Source organism: Rhea americana, unplaced genomic scaffold (assembly GCF_003343005.1).
Source record: "Rhea americana isolate MKP2758 unplaced genomic scaffold, rheAme1 scaffold_198, whole genome shotgun sequence".
Taxonomy (NCBI): domain Eukaryota; kingdom Metazoa; phylum Chordata; class Aves; order Rheiformes; family Rheidae; genus Rhea; species Rhea americana.
The window spans coordinates 54130-72773 of NW_028186127.1; the positions used below are offsets into that span (position 1 = coordinate 54130).

General features: G+C 48.9%; 1 protein-coding gene across 1 annotated transcript; it reads left to right on the top strand.

Moving 5' to 3' along the window:
• The first annotated feature begins 635 nt into the window (after positions 1 to 635).
• On the top strand, positions 636 to 7519 carry HSD17B7 (hydroxysteroid 17-beta dehydrogenase 7). The gene is made up of 9 exons (XM_085303186.1): positions 636 to 673; positions 753 to 956; positions 1033 to 1125; positions 1708 to 1822; positions 2432 to 2626; positions 3583 to 3687; positions 5197 to 5253; positions 5830 to 5928; positions 6546 to 7519. The coding sequence occupies exons 1-9, from the start codon at positions 639 to 641 to the stop codon at positions 6642 to 6644; spliced, it is 1002 nt and encodes a 333-aa protein (XP_085159312.1). The 5' UTR covers positions 636 to 638; the 3' UTR covers positions 6645 to 7519.
• The last annotated feature ends 11125 nt before the right edge of the window (positions 7520 to 18644 follow it).

Here is an 18644-nt window from a genome sequence, read left to right on the forward strand (position 1 = left end):
GGGCTGAGGCGAGGGGCAGCGAGGGCTGAGGCGAGGGGGCAGTGAGGGCTGAGGCGAGGGCGCAGCGCGGGCTGAGGCGAGGGCGCAGTGAGGGCTGAGGCGAGGGGCAGCGAGGGCTGAGGCGAGGGAGCAGCGTGGGCTGAGGCGAGGGGGCAGCGAGGGCTGAGGCGAGGGGCAGCGAGGGCTGAGGCGAGGGCGCAGCACGGGCTGAGGTGAGGGCGCACTGATGGCTGAGGTGAGGGGCAGCGCGGGCTGGGGCGAGGGCGCGGCGCGGGCCGAGGCGCAGCACGCGATACGCGCGCGACGCGGCCGTTAGGGCGCCCCCCTGCGGCCCGCCGCGGCCCTGCGCGCAGCCGGCGGGGGGGTGGAGAGGCGCAGGTCCACCCTGCTCACGTGGAACGCGGGGGGGAGGCGGTGCTCCGCGCCGGCCCCGCCCCGGCGGCTCGGGCCACCGTCACGCCATCGGCAACGCGCGCCGGCCCCTCCCCCGGCCCCTCCTGCGCGCTCCGATTGGCCGGGGGCGGGCGGGAGGCGGGGCGGCGGCGTCAGGTGCGTAAGGCGGTGACGCCACGCCGGCGGGGGCGGGGCTTGGCTGACAGCGCTTAAATGGCGGCGGCGGCGCGAGGGCGGGAGGGGAGATGGAGCGGGTGGTGCTGGTGACGGGCGCGAGCAGGTGAGCGGGGCCGGGCCGGGCGAGCGGCGGGCGTTGGCGYGACGCGACGCGAATAACGGCTCGGCGCGTGTCGTTGCAGCGGCGTGGGGCTGGCGCTGTGCCAGCGGCTGCTGGAGGAGGACGGCCGCATCCACCTGTGCCTCGCCTGCCGCAACGCCCAGAAGAGCGAGGCCGCGCGCGGGAGCATCCTGGCCGCCCACCCGGCCGCGCAGGTCTCCACCGTGGAGGTGGACCTGGGCAGCCTGGTGTCCGTGCTGCGTGCTGCCCGCGACCTCCGCCGCAGGTATGCGCGCCCCCGGCTCCGCTGCCCCCGGGTCCCCTCTGCGTGCCCCTCACTGCCCTGCTTCCCCCCCGTGCAGGTTCCAGCGCCTGGACTTCGTCTATCTCAATGCTGGCATCATGCCCAACCCCCATGTGAACTTCAAGGCCCTCTGGCAAGGCCTCCTGACCGGGTAGGAGCCTGTGGGGTGGCTGCAGGGAACTCCTGTCCTGTTTTGGGTTTCTGAAGAGTACCTTTCAGCTATGAATTACAGAGCATCTTATGAAGCTGTAGCCTTAGCCTGTAAACAGGGAAACTGAGCTGGGGAACAGCATGACTTGGATTGAGCCTAATAGTTAGGGAGATTGCATGTAGGTGCCAGATCATTTCCTTATCTGAACTAGAGTTAATCCTGGGATGTGGTTCCATACTGAAGCTTGGTTTTGTTATGAGTAAGAAATGAGAAAGCTACTTTTTTTTAAGTGATCATTTACTGTGGTGGCAACTCTCTAAGCTGTAAGTAACAAGTATTGTTTAACCAGTATTGAGACTTTTTTAAAAAAGGGACTCTAATACTTAAATTTTAGAAGGCCAACAAATTTTCATGGATTAATAGAACAGCCTGCAAGAGGGGGAGGGGGGGAAACTCGAAGGTCTCTCTGTAGACTTTGAGGTGGAGGATGTTTCTGAGTAACTGAAGTGCTGATCTGGAAGAGCAGGGAGAGCAGATATCTCCCTGCAGTGTTCTTCTCTAACTCCAGTTGTTAACTTCCAGCAAGGTGCTTCGTATGCTGACTACTGCAGAGGGAATAATGACCCAGACAGATAGGCTTAATGGAGATGGACTGCAGGAGGTGTTTGCTACCAACCTTTTTGGACACTTCATACTGGTGAGACTGTATTTGAAGGTCAGGCTCTAGATCTGCTTAATGTGGATTGTGATGGATACAGCAGGGTATTGATGAATCAGTTCCACCTCACAGATTTTGATGTTCCGATGAAGATCGGAGCCTGACTAGTAAAGAGTAAATAAGTGTTGTATGGAACAGTGAGCTTTGTCCCCTTCTGTGGTCTGCTCCAAGCCCCCTTTGGAGGAATCAGTAGAAAGTCCTATGCTTTACTGAAATTGCAACAAATGGTGGTAGTTGTTGTGAGGCTTAATGTAATCTTAAGGATGCTCTAGATTGTTAGTAGATAGAGACAAAGCTGACTACTTTCTCTCCAGAGAGAACATGTAGGCTTGGCTCTATTAAACTCTGAGGTGCCAAGCAGCTGTGCAAAAGAATGCAATCTGATTATGAATGTTCCTTGTGGAACTTGTGTTATATCTGAATAGTGGCAGCTTCTCCTGGTGGAACTTGGCTGGTATGTGTGCTGGCCACTATAGTGGAGAGTGGCCAAATCTAGAAAGTCTAAAAGCTGCAAGCTTATCTCAAGGTATGGTTTTATAATTTTAAAACTAYTGTGCTAAATAAGTTAAAACAACAATGCTTCTGCAGGTTCGACAACTTGAATCTCTACTCTGTGGTAATGAAAAGCCATCACGACTCATCTGGACCTCTTCCAGTAATGCTAGGGAGTCTGCGTTTAGCCTCTCTGACTATCAGCATGCCAAGGGTCGAGAGTCATACAGTTCCTCCAAATATGCTACTGACCTGACAAGTGTTGTCCTAAACAGGAAACTTAATAAGCAGGTAATGATGGTGTTTGTATGTCTGAAGAAGCATGATGAGCTCCTACTATAACTATCATCAAGTTGTTATTACCTGGTTAAATTTCTTCATAGTAATCTGATAGGTTCCCTAATGCACATGTAATATCAAAGCTGAGATTGAACCAGTGGTGTAGGTGGTAGAAAGCAATTAAACTGTTGGCTGTAAGGCTTCCTGGTTAGAGAATATGCTGAGGAGGCTGTTTGGGCTTTTGAGTTTTTTTTTTTTTGACAATGAATTTTGTCTGAAAGCAGAAGTAATTAAAGTTCTTACCTTACAAGCTATAGCCTTCYCTTTAGACAAAGGAGCTGGTCTTAAAGAGCTGAGGACTGCTACTTGGACTACCCTTTACTTTTGGTGTACTTGTCTATTACAACAAAACTGCTCAGGCAGCTTTGTCTGCAAGCGCTTGAGGTGCAGGCTGTCTTGAGCTGTACACCCAAAGCTGGTATTCAAGCCTGTCACACTAAGACCTGTGAGCAATCTGCCTTTGTCAGACATGGATTCTGTTTGTGGGCTACAGTGCTAATTAGTGATTGCTCTTGCACTTTCTTCTGAAGTGCTTATCCTGAGAAAAATGACCTAATTCCCAAAGCCTGTTTTTTTTCCCTTAAAGGTTGGCCTCTGAGGTAGAGTGGGCTGTAGTTTGTTAGGTGGCTGCTGTAGCTGTATGGAGACTACCAGACTAGGATTCTGGTATGTTAGGAGACAGCCTTTGGTCTTGAGCTTGTTCAAATTCAATAAATTGAGGCTCACTACATCTCAAGGGACCTCCTGGACATAAAATTGCTCTATATTTGGTCTCTGGAGAAGAGAGCACTCTTGTAATCACTTCTCTATACTCACCTTTATTTTCTTGCTGGGAAGAATTGAGAGGGAAGGAGTTTGTCCTGTTTGTAATTTAATTACTGTTTCCAGACTGACTGTTTTCTGTGCAGGGCCTCTATTCCAGTGTTGTTTGTCCTGGTCTTGTTATGTCTAACATGACCTATGGAATTCTGCCAGTTTTTCTATGGAAGCTGCTCATGCCCCTCATGTGGCTGGTAAGTTGAACTCTAGGTTGGGTTTTYTGGAGTTTTGTTGGGCTGGGATTGTAAACTGCAGTGGTGTACTTCATAGCAAGTGATAAATGTTGGGCATTTGGCTCCTTGCTACTAGTATTTTACAACTGTCTTCTGTTAGAATAGGCAGAGTGGTCCCTTGCAAGGGACTGTCCATTCTAAAGGAGCTGGAGGCCCCTCAGTGCCTTACTGACCTTCTGAAGCAGCAGGCCTCCTGTGGAGGGGAGAGGGTGATCTCTTCTGTTTTGGAGCCCCTTGGAGCATGGGGTACAGTGGAGAGAGGCTAATGGATCCCTACTGCTTATACTGGCAACTCACTTGCCTGCTCTGACCCTTAGAACTACTACTGTGGCAATAGTGCTAAATACCTATAATCTGGGATCTGGATGCTGATCCTGGTAGGAGAGGGGACTGTTCTCAAGACTGACTCTGCATTTCTGCTGCTTTTGGGCTAGTCTTCCTTTCCCTGTCACTCTCCAAGCTGTGTTCAATACATTCACTGGATTTGTTGCACCCTCTTGGTATTGGGCGGAGGATGCAGCAGTATCTCTGTTTTGTTGTGGGTTCCTAATACAAAGCAAAAGTGAAAGCGAGAAGCAGAGGAGGCTTAGCCAGGCCTTACAAACCTGCCCTTTGCTGTCTTGAGGCCTGGTTCCCAAACTGAATTCCTCTGACTCCCTGAGTTGATGCTGTTGGACACCCCAGCAAAACACAGCTATGCAAATAGACCCAGTTTAACCCTTAAACCATGACAGCACTCATCAAGGCTCCCCTTCAGAAGGATTGCCAGCRTGTTGTTGGCTTATTAAGTCCCATGGATTCTAGTGTCACCTATACCTAGAAGCCTGTCCTCTGTACCTTGAAATGCTGTTTGCTTCTAGAATACAAGACTTTACTTTCAGAGTTCTTCCTGTACCTCTGGAAAGCAGTCTCCTGCTTTCTATTACTTCTCTCCTTGCTTTCCAAAAGCCTCTTCTTTGCTTTCCAGATTCAGTATAGTTGTGTCCTTGTATGCAGACTGCTTCTCATAGCAGCAATACCAAGGCTCGGAGATCTGCCTTTCTCCTTAAACTGTCTAAGGTGGCAGCTGATCCTGATGGATCACCTTTCTCCTGTCAACGGGTAAACTTCTCATTTGCCATGCCACACTGGTAGTACTGCAGCTTCTCTCTGCATCTSCCTCATGCAGTGCTGAGACCATTCAAGAAAAGGTGCCTAGAGGGCCCATTGCCCTTTGCTATGGGGATTCTCTATGTGTAGAGGTGCAGCATAAGAATGGCTGACTGGTGGATGGCTCCAAAGAACTTTGAGCTTGTGATAATAAAGGGATATGTGTTGGTCRTAAGTGTGGTATTAACTGTAGTCAGCTTCAGAAAGCACTTCTACCTGTGGTGGTAGATCTTGCATTACTGGCTGCAGGGGGCTTGCCAAAGAAATTTTGGGCCAGTGTGCAGATTCTAGCATGAAGATACTTTGTTTTTTTTCCCTCAGATACGTTTTTTTGCCAAAACCTACACTCTGACACCATATAATGGAGCAGAAGCACATGTAAGTAGTTCACAACTTGATTAAGTCCTTTTTCTCTGTTAACTCTTCCCAGTATCTGCTGGCTTGAACAAGTAGTCTCTGTAGGGCTGATGAGTATGCATTTTTCCTTCTAAACAGTGTGAATAGTAGCAGACCAGTTGTGAGCAGGGTTGATCCAACAGGTGGTGCTTTATGCCCTTCATCTGATCCCCATAAAGTATTTCAGAAACTGTTCCTTCTGTCACTGTCAGGAGTGCTGTTTGACTTGCTTGCAGTCTGGCAGCCATGGGTATTTAGTTAAGAGGAAATGAGAGGAATGCAGGATGCAATGTGGATCAAGTACAGTAGTGAGCACATCTAGGTACATGAACCACTTAAATGCTTTCACACTGGGAATGTGAACTGTGGTTTACTACTGGCTCAGGTGGGTTGAATCTGTGGGGAGCAAGATCAAAATTTCTTCTCTGGACATCAGATCTTTCTGCTTCGTAAAATCACCTGTGGTGTGCTCACCTGTATCTATTAGCAGGCAGGTCCTTGACTGCAGGCCTGGCTGGGACTGCTGAATTCTGTACACAGCTGTACTGTTCTTCCTAGGTGTGGTTGTTCAAACAAAAGCCGGAGTCCCTGGATGCACTTGTCAAATACCACAGCTGTACTTCTGGACTGGGAAAGAGTTATGTGGAGCCCAGAAAGGTAACTGGAGAAATGGATTGCTGCTGAAGGGGGCTTGGCTAGGATCTTACTTTGCAATCCCTTCCTGGAAAGGTTAGTGCATAGGGTGTCCTGTGGGTGGAATGGGAGCAAGATGAATGCTGAGCAGCAGTGATGAGTTACTCTAAGAATCTCATAAATACACACACAACTACCAGGCTCAGGCTGGAGTCTGGGAACTTCTAGGAGAAACCAGGGAAGACTTCCTGCAGAGGATGTGAAGCTTAGTGAAYTGGGTAGGAAGAGAGTGTCAGTCTGAACAGAGCTGCAGTAGTTAGGATGTAGATCAGATGGGACAGGTGTCTGCATGCTTTCTAGTAAGTGTAGCTGGGAGGAACCTATGGATCTATTCTATGTGGATGTTACCAAGCAGCACACCTGTAGTGTGCTGGAGATCATAGGCCTAATCTCTACCATTAACATGCTGTCAGACTGGAGGTGGGGAAAAGCATATTGCCGTATTAACAATCAGGCGGAGTGCTGTGTGTTCCTTAACTGTACTATCCTTCACTTGCACCCCACCATCCCTAGAGTTGCCCTCACCATCTGTGCTGGCTGCTGTCAAGAGATGTCTCACAGTACTGATCTTTCTCTTTCAGATTGATGTTGATGAAGAAACTGCTGAAAAATTTTATGAAAAACTATTGGAACTGGAGAAGCAGGCTCTAGAGAGATATGATGATCTCTTAGATAAGTAAGGCCAGTCTCAGTGGGTAACAAGCTTGTATCAAAGATGTGGGGTTTCTTCCTTGTGGTGCTAATTGTAATGCCTGCAGTTCTGCAGGCATGTGACTTCAGAACCTACCTTCCTTCTCTGCAGAAGGTAAACAATTCCTGAAAATGGAAATGTGAAACTGAGAAGTAGTCTTTCTGGTATGAGGTTTTTCTGACATAAAACTGGAGACCTGGTGTAGGTGGAGACTGTCTTAACACAGTTGCAAAGCATTATCTTAAAGCATGACTGAACTGTACAGTTCAGGAACAGCCTGAAAACATGTGGTTTAAATATCTGGCTTGGTGCAAGAAAGGCAGTGGTCTGGTGCTGTTCCAAGTCCTGGCTCCACCCATCTTTCTAGATGGTGTGGACATGACACATTACCTGTGGCTAATCTTCAAGTACTTGAAGACCCATCTTCAGACGAGCTGCTTTTCCATTTGTACACCAAAGTTGGGGTCTGTTTTCCAGACATGCTCAAAAAGATTGAACCTTAATGAAAGTCAGGCTCTTTAGAGTGTCTGAAGGAGAGCTTCTCAAGAGCTGGGTAGTCCTATAATGGAAATATCCCTCAAGTTGCAGTTGAGAAGGGGGATACCTTGCTGTAAGAGGTGTGAGCAGTCCCTGGGTGTGGGGCCATGGGTTCTAACCACAACTGGCTGGAAAGACTGCTAAACTGATGTTAACTTGGTTTCAGAGCTAGTCTGCTCTGCTCATAGCAAGAGAGAGGTCACCTTGTTTTAACTATTAATTTGTCTTTTTACTTACTGTACCAAGTATTCTTCCAGATGTTTATCTTGAGAGCTTCAAGTACCTGGTGTACCTTAAATGCTGCTGCAAATAAATAATTGGAACTGACTTGTGTCCTTGCTGAAATGGGGTCTTTACTCCAAGAACTGAATGCCTTTGGTTTGGAGGGCTGGAAGGGAGGATGTGTGTCTTCCTGCACAATAACCCTGCATGTAACTGGGAAGTGTTTTGGGGAGGTGCTGTTCTTTCTTTAACCACCCATTTGGGTTTGCTTTATGTGTTCCTTTTAGCTGATACTAGTGTCTTTAATTTTTCTGAGACTTCAGTGTAGTTATGGGTAGATGCTGAGCCCAGAATACTTGAGAACAGCCTTGTGGTACTCTTGTTCTGTTTAGCTGGTATGTAATGTGTGGTGCTCTGTCCTCCTGCAAGTAAACAAAGGGAATAAGCACAGTAGTGTAAAGGGCAGAAGTCTTCCTTGAAGAGCCTTTGGGTTTTCCAACTGTGAAGCAGTGAAAGAGGACTTTTTTTCCTCTCCAACTTATGCTTTAATACCTATGGTGTGTCTGAGACTATTTCCCAGCTTTAGGCCCTGGGGAGAAGTAGGAGTCTCTGACCATTGACTTGTCACATAATTACAGATTAAATCTGGCTTTGTCAGCTGGCTCTAGCAGTGCTTGGGCACTTCCTGGGGGGCCAGCAGGAGCCAGCATCAGGCTAGGAGGAAGGCTGTGCTGTTCAGCTGTGCAATCACTTGGCCTGAATGTGGGTTCCTACTGCCAGGCAGTGGAGATGAGGGCTCCCTGAACACAGGCTCTGGAAGTGTGGCTGCTGTGCTCAGCCTAGTGCACCCTGCTGAAAGTGCTGGCGTGGCCAGAAATAAGGTTGGCTCAAATATTTGTGTGGGAAGCTGCAATGGCACAAGCCCACAGCTGGCATTCAGGAACATTAAAGTCTTGCAGAGGCTTTTCATTAATTGTTTTGTAGGGAGATACAGGTTTGAACAAAAAATTCTATGTGAATTTTTTTTCTATAATGCCTTTGAGTGCATCTGCAAGGCAATGGTGTGGCCTTCTATGTGCTGTAAATGCAGCTCAGTCCTGTGTTTGGGCTGAGCACCACTTCTCAGCCCTCATGTACCTTAGGTATTCACAAGTATCAGTGTGGGTAAGAACAGAATGAGAAATTTGGTATACGTGGAGCAAACTTTCCCTTGGCTATAGCCTTAGCTGTTTAGATTTTCAGAGCAGAAGACATGYGCTATGGGTACCATCATGTAATTGCCATAAAATGTTGGTGGGGAGGGATTTATGGAGGCCTGTAGTCCAACCTCCTGCTTGGAACAGGTGTGTTCCCACACCAGGTCTGGGTGTTGTGGCTGTGTGTAGCCAGTCCTGAAACCCTGTGGGGCTGGAGCCCCTCACCTCTCTGGTGCCCTTCCCCAAGGCTGTGGTGCCCAGCTGGGGAAAGAATCACTGTCAGATGGTCAGCAACTGTCTGATCCTTGTTGAACTGCTGCATACCTGATCCGCAGAGCATCCTGTGGTGGTGTCCAGCTCCTTGTTCTGGAGAGTGAGTAAGCACTTCCTTTGGTTTTAGACTGCTATGTTGATAATTTTGCTGTACTTTTGCCCTGRGGTGTAGTAGGAATTGTTCACCCCTTATGCCTTAAGTTTCCCCCAACCATCTTCTAGCTGGAGGCACCCAACCTGCTTGGTCATTTGTTCTGGGAAAACTGTTCCCTGTTCTAGTTCTTTGCTATTTCTGTCCCATTCCCTTTTTGAAATAGGATGGATGGTACAGCATGTGTAACTCAAAACAGTTCAACACAGTGCTTTTTGTCTACCCTTGTGCTCTTTGGCATTCTGGGCCTGTGAAGTAAGTACAACTTACTGGGAGATGGGAGGCACAGGGTTCTTATCCCAAGTTAATTATGTGTTGTTCTGCACCTTCTCTCAGACAACTGCAAGCTGGGTTTGAGGCTTGATGCAATGCAGAGTAATGATGCATGCAGTCCTGATGATGTAACTGTGACAGTCTAAGGACTCAAACAAGGTAAGGTCTAGAGGTGTAGAAGCARTACACATTTTTTAATAGGCAAAGCTAGTTAAGAATAATATCTATAAAAGCAAATACTTTCTAGTACACAGGAAAATACATGCTAGAAAAATACATACTTTCTAGTACACAAGCTCTTTTTGAGCCTGGAATGAAGCAGCAAATTTCTGGAATGAGCAGAGACATGCAGTAATACCTAAGAGTTCAAAGTGTTTTTTTTTTTAAGTATGTAGTTGTGTAATATGTGCAATTGTTAGAGGAAGTTATATCTGATGGGAAGGGGCAAATTACTTTGGCTTGTGGAGCATGCTGAGGTTGATGGGGGAAGAGGAGGGATAGCATGTCAACACCAATCTTTATCTGTGATGTCAAGTAGAGCTATGAACAAGTTACTGAACTCATCTTTAAAGCACGTTGTAAGCCTCCCTTGAACATCTGGGCTTTAAAGTTAGAGAAGTTAGTGTTTCTGTTCTGTGTGAGCTCAGCCTGGTTTAGTTTCATCTCCTTTGTTGCCATGAAGGCACCTGGCATGCAGTGACATATGTTACATTCTGTGGAGCACAAGCATAGGATCTAGGAGTTGTGCAGTTCTGCTGTGGGATGTGGTTGATGTTGGTTGTCAGGTGAATTTGACTTTCAGATATGACCAGGATCCTTTTGATTCATGTTGGGTTGCTATTGATAAATTTAACTTCCTCTGTTACTGCCTTCAATTCTAAGCTTATTAGGAACTAGGAAATCAGAGCAGTGCTGGTGTGAAGGGCCTGTGGAAGTCTGTAGTTCAGCCTCCTTCTCAGACCAAGTTGAAAGAAGAAGAAATAAAAGGAGCTAAAGTACAATCTAAGCCTTGTAGAGACAGGATAACCTGGAGAGATAAGACAAATCTCATGGTTTCCCGTGAGCTCAGTAGTCCGTAAAGCTAGAGATGCACAACCAACCCAGGAGTTTCCTAAAGACTGTTTTTCAGCTGCAGGTGCTGGTCTGGGGAAGTGTGCAGCACATTCATGCTCCAGTGTCAAATAGTGCTTGCCTCAGGCCTCTGCTGCTCTATAGGGCTTCCTGCCTGTTTCACCCCAGGCATCGCCATCTGTGCCCTCTTGCTGCAGAAGGAGACTTGGCAATGTCTAGCCTGTCTGGGAGCAGTTTTGCTCCTCTCCACTGCATTGTGAATTGCATTGTGAAAAGCCAGACATCTTTGTTTGCACTGCCCTCCTGTTAAGGAGGGGACTGTGCTGTGGGATGGAAGTTGTAACCAACTGTGAAGTCTCAGCCTTTGTGCTGAAAGGACAGGCAGTAGGACCTGGTGACTTGAAGTGTAGGCTGCCCAAAAGGCAGGRCCTGGCTGACTGAGCTGTTTGTTCCTAGTGAACTTTGCTAGGAGAGCTGCTGCCTTAGAGGAAGGCTCAAAGCACATGGGGTAATGTGTGTTGCTGGAAGAGAAAGGACTGGGTTGTCCTAATTCCCCATCTCTGCCTATTCTAGTGAGCCTATCCTTTTTTCCTGTAGCTGTACCTATTTGTTRTGGGCTGGCTCATGCAGACGGTAACAGGGTAGCAGGAGAGAGTGTGAAGAGCATGTGCTCTAAGATCAGGTAAGACTGGGAGGTTACTGGGCTCTCACACACTCTCCCACCAGCAGCTGTTGAGCTATACAAGCTGTCTGCAGCTCTGTTGGTGAGTTCCAGTTGCTGTGCACAGCATGGCCTGAGGAGGTTTCATGCTGTTCAGAGCAGTTCTGGACTTGCAGCATGCTGTAACAAGCCAGGTTTCTTCTGTAGAATGTTTCCAACTCTACTGGCTCAGTAACCTGACCACACCTCCAAGAGGGAATGCAAAGGGCCTCTGATCCTCATGTCCTGCTCCATGGCCTTCAAAGCTGGGGGTCGGGGGGGAACGGGCATAGGTAGGGGAAACCCTGTGTAAAGCAATTACTCTTTGGGCTCTGAGAAATGGCTGAGGCCATTCTGACAGCCCAGAGAGCCTAAGGTGCTGCTTGGCATTTCCAGCTGCAGAAATGTGCAGGGTGTGCATTGCTTAGGTGCTTCTCTAGTTTGGTGCCTGGGTAGTCCTGGGACTAGGTGGTGATTGGGCTGGAGTCCCAAGGGGCTGAATTTTGCACCACAGCCATCTAAATGTGGTTTGTTCCCTGCTTGATACTGTAGTGACTGTGACCCAGGTCATGCTGTGCATTCTGGTTCAGCCACCTGTCATCTCTTCCAGGTGACTGTGAGCAGAGCTGGCTGATGCTCTGGAGCTGCCTATCTGCAAGGAAGGCTGGCTCTTGGCTAACAGGTGCTTATTGATCTGCTCCTTAAGCTCGGTAAGTCTGACACAGCTGGACAGGAGCAGTTGGTACAGACAGCAAAGCTGCAACAGACCTTCCTTGAGCTCTGCAGTTTGCTCTTAAGCAAGGGGATGGTTGGAGACAAGTAGCATGAACTGCTGAGACTGACTGTATCTGAAAAACAAGGGGGAGTGAATATATCCCTGCTCATCTGGACTTGTTGCAACTGTATCCCCTTCCAWACTGGCCAAGGGCAATGCTCACTGTTCCCTGGCTCCTTGGAGTCCACTTTAGAAAGAGTCTTTACTCTTGACCACAGCAGAGCTTTGATCTGTCAGATGCATCTAAGCAGGAAAGCACTAATGGAGAAATGGCAACTGGATCAAGGAGATCAGGCAAGTGTATGCATCCATCAACTGCTTCTCAGCATTATCTTGCTTTCAGGCCATTTTGTGTGTTAAGATAGGGTGCTGGGCCTGGAGACCCTGCTGACAGCATTGCATCAGTCAGCTGCCTCCATTCACATCTTGTGTGCAGAGCTATCAAGTCCTTTATGCAATTACAACAACTCCTGTCCAGGGCATGGTGCCATGTGTCTAGGCCAGGGGTGATGCAGGCAGGTTACAAGTGACAGGATGTGGGACAGATGAAGAACTTGGAATGGTGGTTTTGAATCTGTGCTAAAATGGGAGCTTTGTTTGTAATTCCCAGATATGGAGCTTTCCAGAGATGCTTTGGGGCATGTTTTGAGCATGAAAACTTGGAATGGTTGCCATAGTGTTCTGTGCAATTAGGCTTTATGATCTTCCTTTGTCAATAACTATAATTGGTCCTAGGTCAGCAGTTTCCTATCTTAATGAGCAAATGAGTTGCCTTGCTCCAAATATAGTTGGAGGTCACCATAGTTTACAGCTCAGCTGGCTGAAACTGTTTAGGGCATTGATAACAGAGTATGGAAATTGCAGCCTGGGATGTTGCAGAGGGAGGAGGAGGCTTGACATCTACCTGTGCTGAAATCCACTGGACAAGGTTAGTCTTCTTTCTCCAGAATGTAAAGTGGGAGGCAATGTGATTAAGGAAACAATAAGGACCAGTGTGTGTCCCTGTGGATATGTTAGAATAAGGTTCTTTGGAAGCATCCAGCATTTACCTTTAGATGAAAACTTTGCCACTGAAAGTATTTGGAGGGGGACTGCACAGAGGAGGGATGCGAGGAGAGGCAAGACTTAGCCCTTGCTAGGAAGAGYTTGGCTAGAAACTGAGCAGAAACTCCTCTGGGAGCTTTGCCGGAGCATGACAGGTCTGTCTGGCAGCAGAGAACCAGCAGAGGCACAGATCTGGGTGAGTTTTGCTGAGATTGGGTAAATTGTAAAACCACAGGAAGTCTTAGATTGTGAAGGAGCTCTTGAGCCTCCAGTGCAACCCCTACTTCAAGCAGGCTTGGAGAGCCTATGGTGCTATAATTAACATTTTTTGGCATCTGCATTTACTGAGAAGAGCATGGGAAGGTTCCTTTGCAAGAACCCTTCTTGTAGATGATGCGTCAAAGGATTTTTATCAAACCAATGCATTAGTAGAAGAGATTACAAGGCAGGCAAATGAATGACCAGGGCTGGATGACATTCATCCTGAGGCAAAGCAGCTGAACTGATCGCTGTGTTTTTCTCTCTCAAAATTGCCTCAAGCAAAGCAAATCCAAGGAGGTGGTTGGGTATCCAGCCTGAAATTAAGTTGTGGAATATCCTGCCATAGGGCAGCACAAGTGGGCCTCTCTTTTGAAAGGCCTCTAACACCTACCAAAGACAATCTCAAGGTGTCTAGTGTACACCATGGAGGTATTGCTCTGCACTTGCCCTCTTTTCTGTTCCTGCCTATCTCCAGCAGAAGCTTTTGTCAGGTTAGTCTGGTTCAATGTGCATTTGTCTGTGGGAATAGTGCCTGCTGGAAGAATCTCTCCCTTCTCCTTGGAGAAAAGAGTAGTGATTTCAGGAGGTCCATGGGAGTCTGGCAGAAGGGAAGCAGCAGGGTGGTCAGGCCTCCCCCCCCGCTGGGGTTGGCTCCACTGAGAGAGGTTCTGTTAATGCTGCGTTGGCACCATGGCACTGAAACACTGCAGTACCACGCCCAGCTGAGGATCATGGAAGGAACAGTCTCATCATCAAGGGACAGCAATGACCTGAGAGGCCAGGGGAACTGGCCAGCCTGTGCAGGTAACTGCGCTGAATGGGGTTGAGGAGTGATGACAGCCATGCTTTTGAGCATCATGTTTGGCTCTGGAGACCTAGACGTGCTTGCCCACAAATTGTGTGCTCCCGAGATTCATYTCAGGTTGTGCAATGCTGTTGTGATTTGTCATGGCGCATATCTTTCTGGGGAGTTGAGTGCAAGGCAGATGAGTACTATCTCACATCCTTGTCATCTGAATAGTGTGTGTGTGGTGAGCTAGCAAAAGCCAGACCTGCTGAGACTGTTTGAATAAGTTATTTCCAAGCAGCTGTGGATGGAGGTTGCACAACTCCTGCAACCTGGGAGCTTGCCAGCCCTGTGGAGTTGAGACGTGCTGCAAGGCTCTAGGCACTAGTGAGTTGGGCTTAAAATGCAGTGATGCTGCTCAGTGTCAGAGTAACCTTATCAGGAGGTTTAGATCCTCAGAGTAGCCAGCCTTGCTTGTTTTGGAACAGCCCTTGGCTGTTGACAGCAGCTACAGCTCTGGGCCTAAGAGCGCTGCATCATGCTCTTGCCTTGAATTCTCTGAATACCTTTCAGCAAGTTATGGCTTCTCTGCCTTGGACAGCTTTTGGGTTGACTCAGGCTCTTCTGTGTCCAGCAGTTCCCCAGTCAACTCCTGAAAAGCTTCCTTGTCCGGAGCAGGGTGGGTTGCCACCTGGGTCCAGGCTGTGGAGATGGGMGCAGACAGAACATGTGGGGAGCCCTTTAGTCCATGTAACAACAAAGGTGTCTAGGAGACCAGCTGTGAGAATGACTACAACTGTGGGCTAGCTGCCAGGCAACAGGAGAGACTGAGGTTAATGAATTTAGAGAGGAAGAGACTGGAGCAGACACTGCTTGCTGGAAGGGAACACTAGATCTAAGGATCAAAGAAGTCTGGGAGGGGCAATTGGATGTTTTGGGTATTTCTGTGTAGACAGGCTGTGAATCTGTGCTTTATCGTAGACTTGCTGGAGTGTTGATGATGGGCTTCTGAAGGTCTTATGTCCAACCTCCCTCTCCAGTGAGGACTGGCACTGGCACTAATCACCTTTCTTCTTGCTTCTGTGGGGCCATGAAATGCTTGCTGACCATGTCTGTGGACTCTCCTGCTTTCCTTTCATGCCCTGTCTAGTCATGGCACTTTTGGATTGGGGAGGTCATGTCTGTTGGCCTTGTAAGAGGGCTATCAAGGCAATGCTGACTGCTGCTCTGCTAAAGGGTGGCTGAGACCTAGGTTTTCTGTGTGCTCAAATATCTGTGTGCTCAAATACCTGTGTAGGGTAACCTTCCTCTGAGGAGGAATACCTTTGTGGTGGATGTAGTGGGCTTTCCTGGCACCCTCATACAACTCTAAGAATCCTAGCTTGGAGTGCACAGCCTGAGTTTGTCTTCAGGGGGTGAGGTGTCTATACCAAACACAGTTTTTTCAAGAGCAAGAGWGGACATCTGTTGCCCTATGTGGCTGGAGAGCCCTAATGCAGGACTCACGCTCACTGTCAGGGCCTTAGCTTCCTGCTGAGAGTTGTTGTGGTATCCCTGCTGTGGCCTTCTGCTATGGCCAGTTGTGCTGAGGGGAGGTGGAGATAAAGGGGTGCTCATTGATGGTGTGATTGAGTTCAGGCAGCTGAAGTCTGTGATRGAGCTCTGTTTTACCTGGGGTGGGTCTACAGGCTGAACTACATGTCCAGGCAGGCAGCTGCCCTGCCATGTGGTGGACCTTACCAGGAGCTCTATCGCCCTTTAGCGATGGGGCCAGAGGCTAAYGGGGCACTGCGTGTTCAAACAGGATTTGCAGGCTGTTACGGACCTTGCCATGTTCAGTTCACCAGTGTTGCCAAGTGCTGACCCGCAATGTCTGTGGTGGCTAGTTGGAGCGCACAGAGCTCTGCCCACCTCTTCCTGCATACCCCAAGTCCCCAGGCCTCTGAAGTTCTCAAGTTACCTCAAAAGAGAGCAGAGCAAGGCATTATTGGGGGGCATCCTCTGCTGAATACCAGAGCGGCTGGGAGTTGCATGTGAGAGCTGGGCTTATTCACTTGGAGCCAAAAAGATTCAAGCCAAACACAGGCTTGCGAGGCTTGCTTTTGTTCAAGTTGGAATTTTCCCCAGAAAATCTAGTGGGATTTTCTGTCTGGGAGATCAAAACAAAACGTGTCACTTGCTTTAGAAACTTGTGAGCCAGCACTGTGGCCCCCAGCAGCTGTTGACTTGCGTCTCCCAAGCCCCTGTTTCTCCTATGGGCYGTGTGTGTTGCTCTGAGTGCTGTTGTGTGTCACTGCGGAGCAGGAGCATGAGAATGTGTGAGTGCAAAGCACTACAGCCAGTGCTTTTTTTTTTTTTTTTTGAATATTTCTGTTCTTTTGTACTGGCTTGTTAAAATACAGCTCTTGTCTGCAAAACACTGATCTTACATTTTCAGTTGAAAAGTCATCTTAGAGGTGTTGTTTTTGTGACCATGCCTGGTTTTAGCAATAGTCTTTCTGGGAACGTGTGCAATGGGCACATGTGCAGATGCATGTTCATTCAATGTTCATGCTCTCTGGAGCTCTGACAGRCCCCAATTTCCTTGCCTGTCCTCAGGACAACAGCTCGGCACAAAGCTGCCAAGTGCTTGCTGCATGCCTCTTTCTCCCTGTGGAGTGCTGTGAAGCTGCTCCCTAGCCAGGCCCACAGCTTGTCCCCGTGGTTCTGCTGCTGAGGGCTTGCTGCTTACTGGATGGTGGCTGAGGACTCGGTGTAGGGTTGTGGGGCTGACTGCTCTGAGGAAGATGAGGGTAGCTGGGCCTTGAGCAACCTTAGGAAGTGAAACCACAGCTGGCAAATAGTTTTGTRTCACTGTTGTGCATGAGCAATGGTCTGAGCACAGGGTGCCCCATGTGTGCAAACAAACCCCTGGCAGTGTGGGAATGGAAAGGCATTTCAAGGTGCAGTGTACCCTCCTGGGGCCCTGCTGCTTTTGGGATGCTGCCTGCACCACTGAGCTTGTGCAGTGCATTTGAGCTCACAAGGCTGGGAGCAGCAGCACTGCAGGRAAGAGGAGGGGCTCCCTTCCCAGGCAGCCCTCCTGAGCAAGGACAGCCTGTAGGGAGCTGTCTGGGACCAGCCATGCTTTGCTGGTGAAGCAATTTCACAGTGAGACTGATTGGCAGGCAGCTYAGTCCCCCAGGCACATGCTGGTGGAAATGGTAGCAACAGAAAGCCACTYTTGGTCCCTGTGCCGAGGGAAATGGGGCAAAGTCCTTCAGCCCATTGTATGTGCAGAAGGGAGGGAACCATGGCTGCTTTGATGCTGTTGCAGAGCCTTTAACCAAAGGGTGGGACTTGCAGACATGAGAGCAGAAGGGGGGACATACTGATCCTCTCCAAAAGGCCCAAAAACTGAGAAGCAGCTCATGGATCCTTGTGGGTCTGGATCCGGTTTAGAGCAGCCTGTGAGGTGTGGGTAACGTAAGCATTTGCCGATGTGGTAGGACATTGATGTTGGCCAAGTGGCCTCAAACCTTGGAATGTTCTTGCAGCCATGTGCTGCAGACAGGATGTGTTCTGCGGCTGTGATGTGTGGGCTTGTGCAGATTTGTGTTTTCAGATGTAACAAGGTGGAACCTCTTATGATTATAGGGGCTCAGTCAGCTTTAATTAGTGTGCAGTGGGGATGRATGCAAGCAGGTGGCATTCAGGGAGGCAGGATGTGTGTATAGCTGCATACATGTGTGAGGGAGGAAGAGGGGAATGGATGCTTCCCATCGTTACCTTCTGGCTTGTTTGGCTGCTTTTGTGCAGCTCAAAGCAGGGCTTGTGGTCAGACTGGTTTTTCAAGCTGTGTGGGGGAATCAAGGGGCAGTGGTTWTCATGGATGAAGAGCAGGACTTCAGGGTCTCCGAGACCACTGCAAGTCCCAGTTGGACCAAGACACAGGCAACACTGGCACAGGGCATGCACCAAATGTGCAGGAAGCCCCAGGCAGCCTGAGAAATTCTCTGCWGCTAATACCTGCTTCAGATAAGGAACTGCCAGGCCCTGGAGTCTGGYATTGCTTGGTGAACTGGGATGGTCAGGAAGCCATTCCTTTCTGCAGAATTTGGTTATACAGTGGAACTTGTATGAAGTCCTACTTTTTTTCATGCTACAGTGATCTTACCAGAGTTCTGCACTCAGCAGCTATCTGTTCTGTCCCCAGGTGAAAGGTGTCTGTTGGTCCACCTCTCACCTCAGATGTTTTTTCCCAGCCAGCTCTTGGCAGCTGCAGAAGCATTGYCTCCACAAGCCTCTAGCTGCTGTCAGCAGCAGATGGTGAGCTGTAGAGCCCAAAGACGTGACAGCACAGCCCGCAGGAGTGTTTCCGTATGTTATCCCTGGCATGACCAGACTGCTTGACAGGACCCTGCAAGGTCAAGCATGGGGATGCTAATAATAGGATGTGCTTCCAGCAATTTTGGTCTCTCTCAACAGGATGTAATGCTGGGAGGTTCAACAGCATGGGTGAGGAGTGTGTAGGGATTGACAACAGCCTCTAGCTCTCATTGCTCACGTCTGGATGAGACAATGGAGACAGCGTGTCCCACCAGGAATGCCAGGAACTTCTCTTGTGGCCCTAAGTTACCTGGAGACTGCTGGTGTGTGTTGTTTCCACCCTTGCTATTCAGTTCAGACAGGTGGGTTATCTCTATAGAAGTAGTGTTGT

What these genes read in the sequence shown, in the direction of transcription:
- HSD17B7 (XM_085303186.1), top strand. Translation starts at nt 639, where the DNA reads ATGGAGCGGGTGGTGCTGGTGACGGGCGCGAGCAG. An exon ending in GCCCGCGACCTCCGCCGCAG is followed by an intron (nt 957 to 1,032) that starts GTATGCGCGCCC and finishes CCCCCCGTGCAG; the next exon opens with GTTCCAGCGCCTGGACTTCG. An exon ending in TCATGCCCCTCATGTGGCTG is followed by an intron (nt 3,688 to 5,196) that starts GTAAGTTGAACT and finishes TTTTTCCCTCAG; the next exon opens with ATACGTTTTTTTGCCAAAAC.